The 19,690-nt window shown below is 41.0% G+C and overlaps 3 protein-coding genes across 5 annotated transcripts; all 3 read left to right on the forward strand.

Annotated features, from left to right (window-relative positions):
* The first annotated feature begins 756 nt into the window (after positions 1–756).
* On the forward strand, positions 757–1,754 carry LOC129411892 (SWI/SNF complex subunit SMARCC1-like). The gene is made up of 2 exons (XM_055164183.1): positions 757–830; positions 1,474–1,754. The coding sequence occupies exons 1-2, from the start codon at positions 768–770 to the stop codon at positions 1,639–1,641; spliced, it is 231 nt and encodes a 76-aa protein (XP_055020158.1). The 5' UTR covers positions 757–767; the 3' UTR covers positions 1,642–1,754.
* A 146-nt stretch (positions 1,755–1,900) lies between these two features.
* On the forward strand, positions 1,901–4,010 carry LOC129411730 (SWI/SNF complex subunit SMARCC1-like). The gene is made up of 3 exons (XM_055163380.1): positions 1,901–2,061; positions 3,752–3,823; positions 3,893–4,010. Exons 1-3 carry the CDS (start codon positions 1,901–1,903, stop codon positions 4,008–4,010), a joined length of 351 nt encoding a protein of 116 aa, XP_055019355.1.
* Positions 4,011–9,135: 5,125 nt separating this feature from the next.
* LOC110155335 (fucolectin-like) lies at positions 9,136–17,674 on the forward strand. Of its 3 annotated transcripts, none has more exons than XM_055164176.1 (6): positions 9,136–9,208; positions 10,830–10,898; positions 10,978–11,263; positions 12,117–12,271; positions 13,274–13,547; positions 16,936–17,673. In XM_055164176.1, exons 2-6 carry the CDS (start codon positions 10,835–10,837, stop codon positions 17,084–17,086), a joined length of 930 nt encoding a protein of 309 aa, XP_055020151.1. In that variant the 5' UTR covers positions 9,136–9,208; positions 10,830–10,834; the 3' UTR covers positions 17,087–17,673. The 3 variants fall into 3 exon arrangements, with proteins under 3 accessions (XP_055020151.1, XP_055020154.1, XP_055020152.1); XM_055164179.1 differs by lacking the exon at positions 16,936–17,673 and adding an exon at positions 14,337–14,370; XM_055164177.1 differs by lacking the exon at positions 9,136–9,208 and adding an exon at positions 10,496–10,573 and having other exon boundaries at positions 16,936–17,674.
* The last annotated feature ends 2,016 nt before the right edge of the window (positions 17,675–19,690 follow it).

The following is a 19,690-nucleotide window of genomic DNA, read 5'->3' on the forward strand; positions in this document are numbered from 1 at the left end:
ATTAGTCTGTCTACATCTCCAAACTTCACAACGCTCTGTTCCGCCTTGTGATGTCAAGTTAATAACTCCTTTTACCTTCAGAGCTGAAATCATCCACGTGATTCTAGTGAAGTTTAAAAACACAGTGGAGCATTTCCTGTATTACCACATGACATTACATGGTGGAATAGAGTGATTTAAGCATGTTTTCAGTGTGGTGTTGTGTGTTAAATGTGTGAATGAAACAAAACACAACTCCAGGTGTGTTTGTGATGTGGAAACAATATTATAACATCAGAAAATTGCATAATCTGTTAGATTTGACCAAAACAATGCAGTTTGATGTGGGTTCTTTCAATAAAACCTTAATGACCTGAAAACCACCAGACCTCTTTCTGCCTCACCTGGACCTGCTCTCCGCTGAAGTCGGTGTAACAGGGTGTATTGGTTTGAATGACTTTCTTAGTCTTGTGCCCAGTCAGTTTATGAACTTTCAGAACTTAAAGGAGCTTTTCAAAGTGGATTAGATTTAAGGAACGATGTCACTTTGAATGGGAAAAACTGTGCATGTAAAAATAAGCTATGATACACTTACATGATTGTGTAGTTCTGAAATCAATTTGTAATGTTTGAAAAGCTGTTTGTAAATGTATTCATATGATATTGTTTTCTTTTCATTTCTTTTTCTCCTGTATAAATTAAATCAAATTATTTATTTTTTATTTCACCTTTTGAAATACACACTCTCAGTCTCACAACTTTTTTTTTTCATCAGTTATGACACCTGGATGTCGGCCAATGAGGTGGATGGAGATGTGGAGGATCCCCCGAGCTCTGACCGACCATGGAAGGTGAGGACTGTTATCAACAATGCATCTAAAATCACTTCAGTTCTGTCATTGGTGGTACATCTGTATGTCCTGGGTAGAGAAGTACAGTACTCTCAAAGGGCCTGTACCCAGTTTATCTGTCTGCATCTAATTGTAAAGCATTTTATGGTCAGATTGTCAGGGAGTGTGTGTTAGCATGCTAGTTGGTGGTCTCTTACAAACTCATTGGGGGAATAATTAGGATTCTCTGAGCACATAAATTAAGTGAGGAGTAACTTAGCCCTTCTGCAGACATTTACTTTTAACCATGTTATAGTTGTTTGTTCTCACGTTTTTAGAGATTAAAACTTGTTTTTGAAGTGATGTGGTGTGTAAATTTGAGTAATCTTTTTAATTGCTTATTTTCAAAACAATTTTCAATTGCGGATAATTACAGGTCATATCTGTGGCAACCGTGCTCACTGTTAGAAAGCCTGTTTTCTTCTAGTTATTTTTGAGCCATAAAACCACTTGTAATTGAATAAATGTAGAGTACATCTGTTTAATGTCATACTGTGGGACATTCCAAGTAGAGCAATGATCTATCAATAGAAGCAAGAAGGTGACAGACCCCCCCCCCCCATCTGAAATGTTACACAGTCCACCTTTAACCATTGTTTTTTAGGTCCATGCCAAGTGGGTGCTGGACACAGACGCCTTTAATGAGTGGATGAATGAGGAGGACTATGAGATGGATGACAACAAGAAGCCCTTCAGTTTCCGCCAGAGGATTTTCCCCAAAGAGGAGGAGGTACCACCACACGCCTTTCCTGTCCTTATGGTCCCTTTGTAGCGCCGTATCTGTCGCATGTACAGTCTGCATGCTTGTATCTAGACACTGTCCGTCGGCCATCTTTTCCTGACTTTTCCTCATGCTTTTGTCTATTGTTGACAGGGTTTCTGTGATAGACTTGTTCTATGCACATAAGTAATAATATTTTAATGGAGAGATTGAGATTCTCATAATTTTGAATCATGATGAGCTGAGGTCTTTTTAATGGAGAGGTTTACAGCCAGAAGGCTTTTTTATGAAGACAATACAAGGAAAAAACATGATTAATTTTGCTGTCTCTATAACGTTCTCTGTGCAGGATGATGAGGAGCAGGGCAAAGGTGAAACAAACCGCCTGCTGGACTCCGGAGAGGACAACGTGACCGAACAAACCCACCACATCATCGTCCCCAGCTACGGCGCCTGGTTCGACTACAACTGGTGAGTGTCCAGCAGAGGGCAGCATCATGTAAAAAAAAAGTTGTAATGATTGGTCAAATAATCATGACTCGTCCACTACACAAGCCTGACACAATAACTACTATATCGACTCATTGTTCTGAGCTCAATATCATGTGTACTTTTACTTTGAGAGGTTTATTTATTTACTTTTATGTGATACGAAAGGATTTGTGCTTTAGAGGGTTGAATAAGTCACTTCTATGGGAAATTACTGCTTCGTTCGGCTATTTATTTGTTACAACTTTGGCCTTTTAATAATGCGGTGTGACAGGCTTAGACATAATCGTAGCTGTCTTTTCATGATCTCATTAACACACACACACAGGGCTGGGTGATATGGAGCAAAAAATATATCTCAATATATTTTTTCTATATCTCGATATATGATAATATCCTGATATGTGTACAGGAAAAATAAACTCCCAAAACTACTGCAAAAACAAATACGACAAATTTCACAAGGTCTTTTTTACTGAAGTGCAAGGGGTAGGCAGTTCATGTAGGAACAAAATGCTTCTGCCACATTTAAGATTACAAAAAATCCCATATCACATAAATAATAATTTAACTGTAAAATGAAAGAAATAATACATATTGCCTTCTTTTCATTCATAAATAAAACAACTCAGCTCAAGCTCATCTTTGCATTAACTCTGTAACCGTACAATAACCTTGAGCTCCTTTAGCAGAGGAAGCTCAGGAGGTTCCTTATTTTAACAGATCCATGTTCCTCACCAGTGTAAGGAGCTCTGAGGTTTCCCACAATCCACTGCAGATCAAACCCAACGTGTCCAAACACTATTGTTCAAGTTACACTGCAGCAGATTATTCATTAAAATCTTCTGCATAAATAAACTTCACATGACTAAACTTTACAGCAAATAAATCTTAACGATTATAGATCTGCCTGTTTGAGATTATAATGTGTTTAATGCAGTTTTGCCACATGTGTTTACATTTTATAGAAACAAAACCGCATGGCTCATTTGCATAAACAGCGTGCTCCATGTGCTGCTGATGTGGTTCAGCTTCTTTCGGACTAAATGACACGACTCAGTGTTCATTCAGATGAGTGTTCTTGTGACAGAGGATGTGCTGCTGATGGTCTTATCTGTAAATGGTGGAGAAGTTTTGTGGTGCTTGAAGCTTTTCACTGGCACCAACTTTCAGCATTCACGGTGGTAGTGAGGAGTGAATGAGACACAAACAGCAAAATCAGGGAGGCGGGGGCCTGCAACCACAGAGAAGGCAAACAAGCGAAGTGGCGAAATCAGAATTGAATATAAGCGTCATATCAATATATAGGATATGTGAGAATCCATATCAAGTTTAAAAAATATCTCCATATATTTAAAATATCGAGATATCGCCCACCCCTGCACACACATATATATATATGTTTCATATATACACATGAATAGCTGAATGAACCAATAATTAGACATAGAAGTGACTTATTCAACCCTCTAAATCACAAATCTTTTTGTATTACAAGTAAAATGATAAAAATGTCCCTCGAAAAGCAAAGGAAATGTCCACATGATAAATATTGAGCCCCAAAATATTGTTCCAGCTTTCATATTTTGAACGATAAGTTAATATAGTAGTTATCGTCTGTGTATATAAAAGGGATATGGATTAAAATTATACTTTGCTTCTCATCCACTAGTATCCACGAGATCGAGAGAAGAGCCCTTCCTGAGTTCTTCAATGGCAAAAACAAGTCTAAAACCCCAGAGATGTGAGTGGTGGATCTCATTATGTCTGACTGTGTTTTGCCGTACGTCTGACTGTTCTCTCATGTGCTCAGATACCTGGCCTACCGTAACTTCATGATTGACACGTACCGACTGAACCCCCAGGAGTACCTCACCTCCACCTCCTGTCGCAGGAATCTCACCGGAGACGTGTGCGCCATCATGAGGTGAGCTGCTGCTTTTCAGGCCAACTCCCCTAGTTGGCACTCTTCACTCTCCCAATGATACTGCGCAGCCGCACAACGAGTACCGTGTTTAAGTCTCGCGAGATTAAAGCATTATGGGAAATGAAGGCTAGAGATGGGACTTTTGGTTCTTATGGGATCTGCTCTTTTACTCGCATATTTATTTATATGACAGAAGCCAATATATGTAACAGGATTAGGGTGACCCGATTTTCAGAATTAAAAACACACACCTGGGTTGGGATAGATAAAACTGTGAAAAGAGCACATAACATTGTCCATTCTCAACTCACTTGTGGGTCAGTCATAATCTGAGGGACTATCATTGCTTTTTTTAAAAATTGTAATTTCTATATTTTAGCTAAACAAATGACAGCAAATTCCCCTCTTTACTGTTGGTGGGGATCAAATTGGTCAGAAATGGGGACAACTGGAACATTTCTTGTATAAAACTGGAACAAATCGCTTGTTTTGTGGTTTGGCATAAATTTGCTGGGACGGGGATCACATTGCTTAAAACTGGGACTGTCTTGGGTAAATAAGAAAGTCTAGTCACTCTAACGTAATTCTTGTGTTTTTTCAGCTTCAAATCAGTATAAAATGCATAAAACTATAAAACTAGAAAGAAAAGGATTTGGATCTTTTAAATAATGAGATCCGACTTCAACTGTTTTAAAAAAAATCTTAAAAAAAAAAAAAAAAAGACTGCATGAACACATTGTACAGAAACATCAATAAAACAGCATTATAAAGATTTGTATTGTATCCTATCACAGTTTGTATCTTTATTATTGTGACTATTTATGTGTGATTTATCTAACCAGGAACTCACCTGCAAGCTAATTATTTGTGTATGTTTACTATTTTCTGCATTTTCTATACATGCAGAAGACATCAAATATATGAAGTAAGATACAGTCGTGGACAAAATTGTTGGTACCCCTCTGGTAAGGAAAGAAAAATCAACAATTTTCACTGAAATAACTTGAAACCGAGAAAAGCAATAATAAATAAAAATTTCTTGACAAATAACCAATAAAAATCAGACACTGTTTTTGAATTGTTCTTCAACAGAATTATTTAAAAAAACAAACTAATGAAACTGGCTTGGACCCCTAGAAAAGATTGTAAATACTTGGTCAGTAGGGACATGTTAAACTTAGGTGTGTCTCCAATCTGCATCACTGGTTCTTCAAACTTGTCCTCAGTCAGTCTGTCTGTTTAAAGAACGACATGTGTCATTGTGCTGTTTGGAGACATGATGGACACAACACTGAACATGAACCAGAAAGAAAAGAAAGAAAATGATAGACAAGCAGGTTAAAGATAAAGACAATAAGACCATCTCCAAGCAGCTTGATGTTCCTTTGATTACAGTTACACAGGTTCTTCAGAAGTTTAAGGTCCACAGGACTGAAGCCAACCTCCCTGGACGCGGCCGCAAGAAGAAAACTGATGACAAATTGAAGAGATGGATCATACGAATGGAGACAAAGAACCCAGAACAACCTCCAAACAAATTAAATGTGAACTCAAAGGGCAAGGTACATCAATGTCAGATTGCACCATCCATCACTACAACAAACAAGTGGACTTCACGTGAGGACACCACTGTTGAGAACAAATCATTAAAAAGTGTGACTGGAATTTGCCACAGTGCATATTGACAAACCGCAAAGCTTCTGGGAGAATGTTCTTTAGACAGAGGAGACAAAACTAGAGCTCTTTGGCAAGGCACATCAGCTCTATGTTCACAAATGCAAAAATGAAGCAGACCAAGAAAAGAACACTGTCCCCATTGTGAAGTACGGAGGAGACTTGATTTTGTTCTGGGGCTGTTTTGCTGCATCTGGCACAGGGTGTCTTGAATCTGTGCAAAATACAACAGAATCTCAAGACTATCAAGGTATTTTGGAACGTTGGAATGTGTTGCCTAGTGTCAGAAAGCTTGGTCTCGGTTGTAGGTCATGATGACCCAAAACACTCAGCTAAAAACACCCAAGAATGGCTAAGAACAAAACATTGGACTGTTCTGGAGTGTCCATCTGTGAGCCCAGATCTCAATCCTACTGAACATCTGTGAAAGGAGCTGAAACATGCTGTCTGGAGAGACACCCTTCAAACCTGAGAGAACTAACAGTTTACTCACGGGAAATGAGTCAAAATACCTGTTGACCAAAGCAGAAGTCTCAGTGACATGACTGTAATCATCTGTTGCAGAGTTTATCTCAAAAGGTTGTGCAACAAAAATATTAAGTTAAGGGTACCATCATTTTTGTCCAGGCCAGTTTCATCATTTTGTTTTTTCTAATAATTCTGTTGAACCACAAGTGAAAAACAATGTTTGATTTTTGTTGGACAATTTTCAGTAATGTTTTATTTATAATTGCTTTTCTCAGTTTCAAGTTATTTCAGTGATGATTGTTGATGAAAAATTTTGTCCATGACTGTATATGAAATTATTTAGCAAAGGAAAAAAAATCTATTTGATCTTCAAATCCTCAAAGTAGCCACTGCATAAGTCCATACATCCTGCTTTATCTTTCTTCATCTATTTGGTGTCTTCTGTATGTATAGAAAATGTAGAAAGTATTAAAATTAAAGACCAAAAAAAAAATGAATGAGAATGAGTTTATCCTTTTACAATGAGTTTATTACAGTTATGAGTCAGACACTAACTCACTTTATCAAAACTGTGAAAAAGCAACAAAAAGGAAACTCATTATTGTTTTTCACTTCTTTCTTCATCTTTCTCCCTTATGTTCCTCCTTTTTTGTTTCATTAGTCTATTTTTATATGTCTGTTTTGTTATTATTAATCTACTCATACACACACACTCCCAAACAAGAACAACAGTAGCAATTTGGTTTGTCAGTCAAGTGAAAGGCTACTTTTAAATAAGATCCATCCCCATGCAGAATGTTCTGAAGTATGGTAAGGACAAGTAAGAGACAGGGCCTGAAGCCCATAAACACATCTGACAGGAGGATATGGGAAAACAATACACACCAGTAGAGGGCAGATTCTTGAAATACTGATACTGTGAATGTTGTTTTGAAGATATGGGGTATATATTTCAGCATTTGGTTGGTAATTTTACATCATTTCTTTTACTGGATTTTAACAAAAATAAAAACAGAACTACGGTAATTCAGTGAAAACTGTTTGTACTGTTCTAACCTATTCGGAGTCGGAGGCGGACTCGTCCATCACCCTGGCTGAAGTCACTCAGGTGGTTGGCAAGGCTCCGGGGGTGGATGAGATCCTTCCTGAGTACCTTAAGTCTCTGGATGTTGCAGGGCTGTCTTGGCTGACACGCCTCTTCAACATCGCGTGGCGGACGGGGACAGTACCTCTGAACTGGCAAACCGGGGTGGTGGTCCGTCTGTATAAGAAGGGGGACCGGAGGGTGTGTTCCAACTACAGGGGAATCACACTCCTCAGCCTTCCCGGTAAGGTCTATGCCAGGGAACTGGAGAGGAGAATCCAGCCGATAGTCGAACCTCGGATCCAGGAAGAGCAGTGTGGTTTTCGTCCTGGCCGTGGAACACTGGACCAGCTCTACACTCTCCATCGGGTGCTCGAGGGTTCATGGGAGTTTGCCCAACCAGTCCACATGTGCTTTGTGGATCTGGAGAAGGCATTCGACCGTGTCCCTCGTGGTGTCCTGTGGGGGGTGCTCTGGGAGTATGGGGTCTGACTGGAGCAGGAGCTGTGTTCATTGCCGGCAGTAAGTCAGACCTGTTCCCGGTGCATGTTGGACTCCGCCAGGGCTGCCCTTTGTCACCGGTTGTGTTCATTGTATTTATGGACAGAATTTCTAGGCGCAGTCAGGGGCCAGAGGGGGTCTGGTTTGGGGACCACAGGATCTCATCTCTGCTGTTTGCAGATGATGTTGTCCTGTTGACTTCGTCAAGCCAGGACCTGCAGTGTGCACTGGGGCGGTTTGCAGTTGAGTGTGAAGCAGCTGCAAAGAGAATCAGCTCTTCTAAGTCCGAGGCCATGGTTCTCAACCGGAAAAAGGTGTTTTGCCCTCTCCGGGTGGGTGGGGAGTCTTTGCCTCAAGTGGAGGAGTTCAAGTATCTCGGGGTCTTGTTCTCGAGTGAGGGGAGGATGGAACATGAGATTGACAGGCGGATCGGTGCAGCTTCTGCAGTGATGCGGTCGCTGTATCGGACCGTTGTGGTGAAGAGGGAGCTGAGCCGAAAGGCGAAGCTCTTGATTTACTGGTCAGTCTTCGTTCCTACTCTCACCTATGGTCATGAGCTCTGGGTAATGACAGAAAGGATGAGATCGCGGATACAAGCGCTCGAAATGAGTTTCCTCCGCAGGGTGGCTGGGCGCTCCCTTAGAGATAGGGTGAGGAGCTCAGTCACATGGGAGGAGCTCGGAGTAGAGCCGCTGCTCCTCAATGTCGAGAGGAGTCAGCTGAGGTGGCTCAGGCATCTGTTCCGGATGCCTCCTGGGCGCTTCCCTCGGGAGGTGTTCCGGGCATGTCCCACTGGAAGAAGGATCAGGGGAAGACCCAGGACACACTGGAGGGACTATGTCTCTTGTCTGGCCTGGGAACACCTCGGGGTCCCCCCGGAGGAGCTGGAGGACGTGTCTGGGGTGAAGGAAGTCAGGGAGGCCCTTCTTATACTGCTGCCCCCACAACCCGGCCCCGGATATGCAGAAGAAAATGGATGGATGGAGATTAGCAATTCCAGGACTGAAATCATCCAAATGATTCTAGTGAATGTGCATGGTGATTAAAAACACAGTGGAGCACTGAGACCTCACATGACATCACAAGGTGGAACAGAGTGTTTTCCATTTGAAAGAAGAACTCAGCCTAAATACACAGGGTTTGTTTGTTAAACGTGTGTTAATGAAACAAAACACAACTCCAGGTCTGTTTGTGATGAGTCATCATGCAAAGTCTTTGTGAGGGTACAAACGTTCTCTTTTGTATTTAGATTTTTTTCTTAAGTTTTCCAGTAATTATGAGGGAGTAGTCCTGAAGTGAAGTTTCCCATAAAATCCTTTAAACATTAAGCTGCTCATGTGCAGTACATACTTACAACATCAACAAGAATTATCTCTTTGAACCTAAAATCACAGTTCAAAGAGATAAGGCATGTGTATAAATACTGCTCCCTCTGGTCACTGCACTACACACTAACAGAGATCCTCTTGATGACAGTAAGTTGTACTTGTTTTTTATATATATTATATATATATATATATATATATATATATATATATATATATATATATATATATATATATATATATATATATATATATATATACATATGAAAAAAATGTGCTCCTCACCTTCCACGGTGGTTGGTCTCTCACCCTCATTCAGCTCGGGTCGTCTACCAGAGGCCTGGGAGCTTGAGAGTTCTGCGCAGTATCTGTGCTGTTCCCAGTACTGCACTTTTCTGGACTGACATGTCCGTTGTTTTTCCTGGTATCTGTTGTAGCCTCTTCCAGTTTGGGGGTTACAGCCCCGAGTGCTTCGATCACCACGGGCACCACTGATGTCTTCACTTTCCAGGCTCTCTCCAGCTCCTCCTTGTGCCCCTGGTATTTCTCTAGTTTCTCCTGTTCCTTTTTCCTGATATTACCATTGCTTGGTATTGTGATGTCCACCACCACGGCTCTGCTCTGTTTCTTATCCACCACCACTATGTCTGGTTGGTTCATCACCATCCTGTCAGTCTGTATCTGGAAGTCCCACAGGATCTTGGCTCGGTCATTCTCCACAACCTTTGGAGGTATTTCCCACCTTGATCCTGGGGTCTCCAGCCCGTACTCTGCACAGATGTTTCTGTACACTATGCCCGCCACTTGGTTATGTCGCTCCATGTATGCTTTCCCTGCAGCATCTTACACCCTGCAGTTATGTGCTGGACTGTCTCAGGAGCTTCTTTGCACAGTCTACACCGTGGGTCTTGTCTGGTGTGGTAGATCTGGGCCTCTTTTGCTCGAGTGCCCAGGGCCTGCTCCTGAGCAGCCAGGATGAGCCTCTTTACTGTCCTTCAGACCAGCCCTCTCAAGCCATTGGTAGGATTTCTTGATATCAACCACTCCGATGGTTCGCCCCATGTAGGGCTTGTCCTGCCATGATGGTCCCTCCAGCACCTCTTCCTCTGGACCCCACTGTCTGAGACATTCTCTGAGAACCTCATCTGTCGGGGCCTTGTCCTTGATGTACTCAAGGAGCTTGGATGTTTCATCCTGGAAAGTGGCTCACACACTCACTAGTCCTCGGCCTCCGTCCTTCCGGCTTTGAGTACAGTCTCAGGGTTCTGGATTTGAGATGGAACCCTGCATGGCCAGGAGCTTTCTCTTAACATCCGTGGTCTGTATCTCCTCCTTTGGCCAGTGCATGATTCCTGCTGGGATCTGATTACTGGCAGGGCATAGCTGTTTACTGCCTGCACCTTGTTCTTCCATTGAGCTGGCTTCTTAGGACTTGTCTACTCTTTGCAGATATTTGGCCATAGCCACTTTCCTTGTTGCCTCTTCGAGGTTGCCATTTACTTGTGGGATACCAAGGTACTTGTAACTGTCCTCAACGTTTGCTATTGTTCCCTCTGGGAGTGAGACCCCCTCTGTGTGGACTACCTTCCCTCTCTTTGTCACCATCCTGCTACATTTCTCAAGCCTGAATGACATTCCAATGTTTGTGCTGTAGATCCTTGTGGTGTGGATCAGTGAGTCGATGCCTCACTCGCTCTTAGCGACCCCCCCCCACACACACACATATATATAATATAGAGCACCTTTTAAGTATTTTTTCCTATTATTTTAGCAAAAATGAAGGACATCACAGTTTTGTTTTTCTTGGTCACCTTGACGACATCCTATGCCCGTACCTACCGTAAGTATGAACTGATTTTGTCCCCCAGAACAATTACAATGTTTATGTTTATATTTTCCTTGTTTTCATCGTTTCTTAGAAAATGTGGCTCTTCGTGGCAAAGCTACACAGTCCAACAGATACAACAGTGAATATTCGGCAGCCTCAAATGCCATCGATGGGAACCGGGAATCTGACTACAACGCAGGGTCCTGTGCTGTGACAAAGACGCAGACAAACCCCTGGTGGAGAGTGGACCTGCTGGAGACCTACATCGTCACCTCCATCACCATCACAAACAGAGGAGACTGCTGCCCTGAGAGACTGGACGGGGCTGAGATCCATGTGGGCAACTCGTTGCTCTATAATGGGAATTTGAATCCTGTGTAAGTGAAACTCTCTGGGTTAAGGCTGGTAACATGTAAAGAGGTTCATATCACAATATCTTTGGCTGGTAAAAGAATTAAGTTTGTATTTTTTAAGCTTAGACTTAGACAAACTTTATTGATCCACAAGGAAAATTATTTGGGCACAGGAGCTCACACATCACAATATATTATAACAACTCAAGGGGAAAAATATGAATGGTATGGTTTAATCATAAAATCTAAATAAGTAGCAAAAATAGCAAGAGACTGTGTGTCTGAGTTTCAATAAGTCTAGTAAATCCAGAATGATATTTGTCTGTATTTTTTTTATACAGAGGATTTCAGTCTGGCCTCTCCCTCATTTCACTTGTGTCATCTGATGATTTCAGTTACACATGAGAAACAAAGGAGCTCATTGGTCACCTTTTATTTTGGATAAAATTACATTTCTCTCGCCTCAGAGTTTAGTGTATGCATTTTTTCAGTCCCCCAAGGTATTTTTTTCCCCCACAACTTTTATACATTTCTTGTCAAAGTTTTTTCCACAAACTTAACTTAAAGCTAGAATTTGTAATTAGACAGGCTGACCCGACCGTTGTATTCTCACATACAACCACTAGATGCTGTCTACCTTACTGCAGTCTGGTAGTGTGCCACCTTTGGCAGAGCAGAGAGGGGAAACAGAGCTCACATCTGCCATCTACTGGGAAAAAAAATCAACTACACTTTTAAATGGTAACATTACTTGGTGTAAAACTGATAACTATCCCACCAAATTAATTAATCATTGGATTTATATAGTAAGTAAGAATTAGAAAAACATGAAAACCTGTCACATGAACTGTCATTTATATTCCTGTGTGTTCCTCAGAGTGGCGACGCTCCCACACATCCCAGCAGGTCGCTCTTTCACCACCACCTTCAGCAAACGAGTGGAGGGCCGATATGTCTCTGTGGTTCTACCCGGAACCGGCAGGCTCCTGACCCTCTGTGAAGTGGAGGTCTATGGATACCGTGCACCAACCGGTCAGATTTATTATTCAAATTGAAAAAATGTTAAAAGGTGCACTGCATAACTTTTCTGGTAACTTTATCTAATGTGCTAGCCACCGCGTTCCAAATAGTAAATTCGCATGCGGCTCTTCTGGCTCCTACTGACTCTGGCTCCCATTGACTTACATTGGAATATTGTGGCCCCTGTCTTTATAACTGCAGCTGTGAGCCTCATCATTTTGGTCTTAAAATGTTCATATTAATCTGCTCTACATGATCCTGATATTTTTTTTACCACTATCATGCCTATTTAAAAATAATCCTATTCCTAATATAGAGCCTGGCTTCAAATTCACCCCTATAATCGCTAGCATTACGAGCTTCATCTGACTGGACCTGAACGCTATGGGTGACATCACACTCACTTATTCCACTTCTTTATATAGTCTGCAGTACAGGCGAGCCCATTCACAGTAAGAATGCAAGTTTTTAAGTTGATAAAAGCCCATGTTTCTGAGTAAAAGCCAGATGGATACGTTTAATGCCATAGAAGAACATGCCAGAGCAAACAACATCTTCATGGAGACGAATAGATGGCAGAACCTCCACTGGAAAAGTTACAGTGCATCTTTAAGAAGTCAAAACTGCGTAAACAAGACCTTTTTTGTTGTTGTTGTTGTTTTTAATTAATTCTTCTTAGGTTTTGATTTATTAGTAGTTTTTAGGTTCTAGAATGTGACGATGTCATACTCCCAAATGGGGGGCAAGCGTCAGATTTCCCTATTGATTACATTGTACTTTGCCATGAAATATCCAAAAGGTAAACTCACAAATGTTGAACCCAGTATTTTATTAGTGCATAAACCCTAAAAGTCACTTTATTACAACATAATATTTTAACAATTAAAATTTTAGCTGCCCCCATCTGTATTAATTAATGTTGTCCTATAGAACGCTCTGTCCCCACAAACCCAGCATTACACATGGCTCCTAACTGCAGACAATCATCAAATTCATTGTGTTTCTTTTTTGCAGGAGAAAATCTGGCCCTCCAGGGAAAAGCTACACAATCATCACTCTATAAAAATTACGTAGCATACAACGCTATAGATGGAAACCGTAACACAGAGTGGAGTACATGCTCACACACCGATAACAACTTAAACCCCTGGTTGAGACTGGACTTGAGGAAAACACACAGGATTTTCACTGTGAATGTCACCAACGTAATAGAGGCTTCCACAAGACTGGATGGAGCAGAGATTCGCATTGGAGATTCCCTTGAAAACAATGGCAACAACAACTCAAGGTAAGCTAATTTAATGTTTGTCTAAGTAAGGGGTGTCAAACATTCGGCCCGGGGGCCACATCCGGCCTTCCAAGACCATTGGCAATTTTCTGCGTCGCTTAACATAGCAGCGTCTCCAGTGCCTCTGTACGTGGCCCCTCCCTCCAGAGCAGCACAAATGAAGACTTACCTCTTTCCAAACGCTCTTAAAGGACGATCGTTTTGACTGTTGACCGTGACACCCTCATCAGCAAAATGAGAAAAGTGGACGCCGAGTTTAGGGTTTTCCAAGAAAAATTTACTTATTCCTATTTACATACAAGTTATCGTTAAAACATTGTGTTGAAGTTGCATTTTTCTTAAAGTTTGAGTTCATCAATTAAAAAAGATTTCTGTAATAGATTTGCATTTCTCTGCACAAATATTTGAACTTATTGCTATTTTTGGGGAATATATGCCCTTTTTTTTCCCAGCCCCTTTGGGATCAAAATAGGTTGGATATGGCCCCCGGACCAAGATGAGTTTGACACCCCTGGTCTAAGTGTACATGGATTCAGCAGTGTCACGTAGCCATTCATGTCCAAAATATAAAACAATGATCTACGGGTGTCATAGATCAAATGAAACTGAAAACACACATCCATCCAAACTCCCATGCATCCTCGAGCTCTAGATGGAGAGTATAGAGCTGGTCCAGTGTTCAACAACTGTCCCCAAACGCCACACAATGTTGCAGAGACATGTCAGCCAAGACAGTCCTACAACATCCAGAGACTTAAGATACTCAGGACAGATTTCTTCTACCCCCAGAGCCTCAGAGGAGCTTTAAGCATCACAGTAACTTTAGTCAGAGTGATGGATGAGTCAGTCACCGAGTCCCCAGACTCTACTTCCTCCGTGGAAGACGTGATGTGAGGAGTGAGGAGATCCTCAAAGTACTGACTTATAGACTGTTACGATCCAGGTCACTTGGAGTGAGGGAAGTAACAATTTTTAAAAAAGATGTTATATGGAATAAATGAAGTAATGTTTAATTAACAGGAATGTAAAGGTAAATCAACAAAACTGCATTACCCGTTTTGTGCCACAAAATGGGTAATGCAGGCTTACACAAACGAGTGGTTAACTAAGGGACACACACAAAACTAAAACACCAGCGCCCCAATTTAAACCACACGAGCCCACAAACAGAATCAAGAGACCAAAGTAAAAAAGGCACAAAACAGAACTAAACTACAGAGCTACACATACACACACGAACACAAACACAAAATGACATACTGGCCACAAAGGCCAGCAGCCCCGAACATGTGCTGGCAATGTTCTTAAATAGGAGGAGGAAGTGTGAGACAGGCTGTTCCAGGTGTTTGGGTAATTCACCAATCAGGGACTAGGGCTCTCACAGCAGGATTCCAGGGGAACAATAAAGAAATTAAAACACACACAAAACAAGTCACAGAACTGGTAGCTGTTAACTTAAAAACTATCACTTCATGACATCACAAGATGAAACACAGCATTTTGAGCTTTGGAGATATAAACAGACAAATAATAAACAGTTACTCAAACATATCTGAATGAAATAAAACACAACTCCAGGTATGTGTTTGATGAGGCAACAACATTCTAACATGATTTAAAGCTCACTAGAGTCAATTTTGTGTAATATAAGACCTTTAACATGACAAGTAATGTAGAATTTAGTAGTAGAGTTTATAACATTAAGTATATGGAGTAAGAAAGCTGTCAAAAATATTCGTGCGCATAAAATAGAAATCCGTGCGTATTTGGGAAATCCGTGCATATTTGGCTGTAGTTGCGCATAAAATAAATATTTGTAAACTCTCAAATGAGTCCAGTCGTACATAAAATATATTGTGTGTATTTTATCCATCAGAATACGAATTGAAAAATTACGACGTCATGAATTACAATCACGAAATGAAAATTTACAATTACGCTTTCATCAGTACGAATACGAATTCACAGACGGAACTTTACTGTCAAAAATACGTCATCACTTCACAGACATTATTCATCGAGCAGAAGAAACATCGATCAAGATCAAGACTGTGCAGCTCAAGTTTGTAGCAGAGGGTAAAAACAGAGTAAAAGCACAAGAAGCTACAACAGCGACCAACAAGTGGGTTAATTAAAATCTATTGTAAAAATGTCTTGAATTCGGGAACCGAACGCTGCTGTATAATATTGTGTAGAAACACCTCCTTTGAACGGGAAATTGCACCTATATGTTAGAAAACATAGTGGAGCCAGTTGGCTAACATCCGACGTAACGTTATCCCAGGGCTAATTAACAAATATCAGGTTCTCTGTATGTTTAGAGTAAAACATTCACGACTACAGCCACAGCGAGCATCAGTCAGTCTTAACCTTCATCTCAGCTGCATTTCTCGCATGAAATGCCACCAAAAGTTCCTCGGGACGCTGAAATGTCCCAGTTTACACCAAACACTACCAAACTGTCCTGGTTACAGACGTCACAGCTAATGAAATGTTACACATTACAGTTTAATGCAGCTTCCAGCATCAATTAATGTTCGTGTTTACAGGCAACACCTTGGTATGTTTACAGTATTTACCGGTAAGTATAACGTCACCGTGACGTGGATGGATTTGCTCATTATAACCCATTATAACTCATGTATAACCCATTGTCTGAAATGCAGCTGAGATGAAGGTTAAGACTGACTGATGCTCGCTGTGGCTGTAGTCGTGAATGTTTTACTCTAAACATACAGAGAACCTGATATTTGTTAATTAGCCCTGGGATAACGTTACGTCGGATGTTAGCCAACTGGCTCCACTATGTTATCTAACATATAGGTGCAATTTCCCGTTCAAAGGAGGTGTTTCTACACAATATTATACAGCAGCGTTCGGTTCCCGAATTCAAGACATTTTTACAATAGATTTTAATTAACCCACTTGTTGGTCGCTGTTGTAGCTTCTTGTGCTATTACTCTGTTTTTACCCTCTGCTACAAACTTGAGCATGTGCAGTCTTGATCTTGATCGATGTTTCTTCTGCTCGATGAATAATGTCTGTGAAGTGATGACGTATTTTTGACAGTAAAGTTCCGTCTGTGAATTCGTATTCGTACTGATGAAAGCGTAATCGTAAATTTTCATTTCGTGATTGTAATTCATGACGTCGTAATTTTTCAATTCGTATTCTGATGGATAAAATACACACAATATATTTTATGTACGACTGGACTCATTTGAGAGTTTACAAATATTTATTTTATGCGCAACTACAGCCAAATATGCACGGATTTCCCAAATACGCACGGATTTCTATTTTATGCGCACGAATATTTTTGACAGCTTTCTTACTCCATATAAGTAAATTTGAAATGCTAAAGATATGACCTGTTCTGTGTTCTCAGGTGTGCAGTCATCACAAATATTCCTCCAGGTTTCACTGAGGAGTTTAACTGTGATGGGATGGACGGTCGGTACGTTAACATAGTGATCCCAGGACGGACAGAGTACCTGCATGTGTGTGAGGTGGAGGTCTACGGCTCTGTGCTCGACTAGATGTTCTGACAACACAATACAGTGTTGTGAGTGGGTGGATGTGTACATTTTGTGATTGTTATTAAAATGTTAAATATATATGACATCTGACACATGACATCATGGCCATACTGGCTCTTCAACGCCTGATCCTGTCAGATCTCAGAAGCTAAGCAAGGCCGGGCCTGGTTAGTACTTGGATGGGAGACACTGGGAAAATCAGGTGCCACAGGGGGGCGCCAGTGGCAAAAACTGTTGTTGTGTCCTTAGGCAAGACACTTCACCCATGTTGCCTAGTATGAAAGTGGTGTGTGTGTGAGTGATGGTGGTGGTCAGAGGGGCTGATGGTGCAGATTGGCAGTCTCGCTTCCGTCAGTCTGTCCCAGGGCAGCTGTGGCTACAGTAGTAGTTTAACACCACTGAGTGTGAAGTGACTGAATAATGAACTGTAAAGTGCTTTGGGTGTCTTGAAAGGCTCTATATAAATGCAATGATTAATTAATTAACATCTATATTACATTATTATACAAGATTTATTGTGCTTTAACTGTGCTTTTACAGTCTGACTGATCACATGACTTTTTCATCTCATCAGACAAGCCTTTTCAGTTTATCTGTTATATATTGGAGTATTCTTTTGCGATATTTTAATGTGTGTGTATGTGTGTCAATCAAATAAAGTTCAGTTTTAAAAGCCATGTTTTTTATGTGTATAATGTACGGTTGTGAACAAGGTTATGAACAATTGAACGATTATGCTAATATGACTCAGACGCAGTTCCCATTTGCAGTTTAATAAACCGAGCTACAAACAGAAACTGTAAACAAGTGTGTTAGTTTCAGAGTAGTTTCATTGTTGTTAGCTCCTCCCTTCAGGCAGATATAAGGCAGAGTCCACCAGCGTCTGCCCAGAACTGAAGAAGCAATCATTCAAAAACATTGCCCAGTTGTACATTTAGAATACTGCTTAAGGACAATTCTGCTTCATGATTTATGTTTAATTACAGTAGGAAAAACACACGTATGTACTCAGTTACTCCCCAAACCTGGTGATGTCCTATGCGTTTTTCTGCTCTGTTGTCATCTGCACCATTGTTTCCCAAAGACTGAGTCGCAAGAGATTTTTTTTTTTTTGGACGCCTTGTCATGATCTGCCTGTACATCTGCAATATACAGTTCTGACACATGAGAGCGCGAGTGAGTCAACAAATCCTCTCTGCCTTGGACGAATGTTCCTGCAGCTGAAGTTGAGAAATGCTGCTTGGTTGTCCAGAAAGAAGACTAAGTAAGTAAGTCTTTATTTATATAGTGCTTTTCAGACATTTTGTCAGAAAGGCGCTTTACAGAGCATTACATTCAGCATTATTCATTCACTCTATACCTGGTGATGGTAAACTACTGTTGTAGCCACAGCTGCCCTAGGACAGACTGACAGAAGTGCGGCTGCCATGCCAATCGGCGCCATCGGTCCCTCCGACCACCACCATCACTCACACACACACCACTTTCACACCAGGCAATGTAGCACCAGTGCTAATTTCCACCTGTCGTCCCTGGGCAGGTTCATTGATTGATTGTATTAACTGACCTTGACTATCAACTGTTCTTCCTGGAGACCTGTAGCATGTTTTGGGTTGATGGGGGAAACCCGAGCACCCCGGAGGAAACCCATCCAGACACGGGGAGAAACATGCAAACTCCACACAGAAGAGTGATAAATCAGCAAAGAATTGAATTGAATTGGATTACAAGCTCGCGTGGCCAAACAGTGAGGTCACGTAGATTAAGTCACATGTTAATAATACGGTATATGTGAGTAAACACTGAAATAATAAACACAACATAAACACATTTCTTTTTTAAATGATGGGGATGACCGGGATCTTTACATCCTTGATACTCGTGCCACATGACCTACTAAATAAAAAAATTTATAAAAACATTTAACAAACACTAATTTTTTATTTTTATTTCATTTATTTAAATAGTTGTTTAACTTAAAGGTTGTAGAGAGGATTTTTTATGGGAAGAGAAATACAGTGACACCACCTTCCTCCTCCACAGCTCCCTCAGTAGAAACACCTCCTCCCGCCTCCTTACTCTAGAAATTACACTTGTTTACAGCCAGTGCGCGTTCAGAATTTCTGTTGAAGTGACCTGTCTAGAAATAATTTAGCGACCGACACGTCAGTTTTTAGACCCTTTGTCTGCTTCATTCGTGCAATCGCTGGAAGAGATCTCCAAGAGTCACCTCAATTTGGCTTCGCTCCTTTTCTCCTTCTCTTCTTCTTTCAGCGACCTTAAAAACTGACTTTCTTTTGCGGCGAACTGGTCGTGGATTTTTGTCCACCATCGCAACAAACATTGTGCGAATTGCGAGGAAGCTACAGTTTTAAAAAGCCTCTAAGTACCACGGCATAAACCACGCAATCCCCGCGCGCTGGCGAGTCAGTTACACTAGAAACGTAGGCAGTTTGATTGACAACCTAACAGCCAATAGATAATGAGGTAGCCTTGTTTTCTATTGGCTGATGTTTGTCTGGCCTCAACACGTCCACAGTTGATGGATTTTCTTTCCTTTTTTTTTTTTTTGGTCATCATAATTACAAGGCTGCTGCATTTCTG

Source organism: Boleophthalmus pectinirostris, unplaced genomic scaffold (assembly GCF_026225935.1).
Source record: "Boleophthalmus pectinirostris isolate CB_2022bp ecotype Guang Dong unplaced genomic scaffold, ASM2622593v1 HiC_scaffold_6, whole genome shotgun sequence".
Classification (NCBI taxonomy): domain Eukaryota; kingdom Metazoa; phylum Chordata; class Actinopteri; order Gobiiformes; family Gobiidae; genus Boleophthalmus; species Boleophthalmus pectinirostris.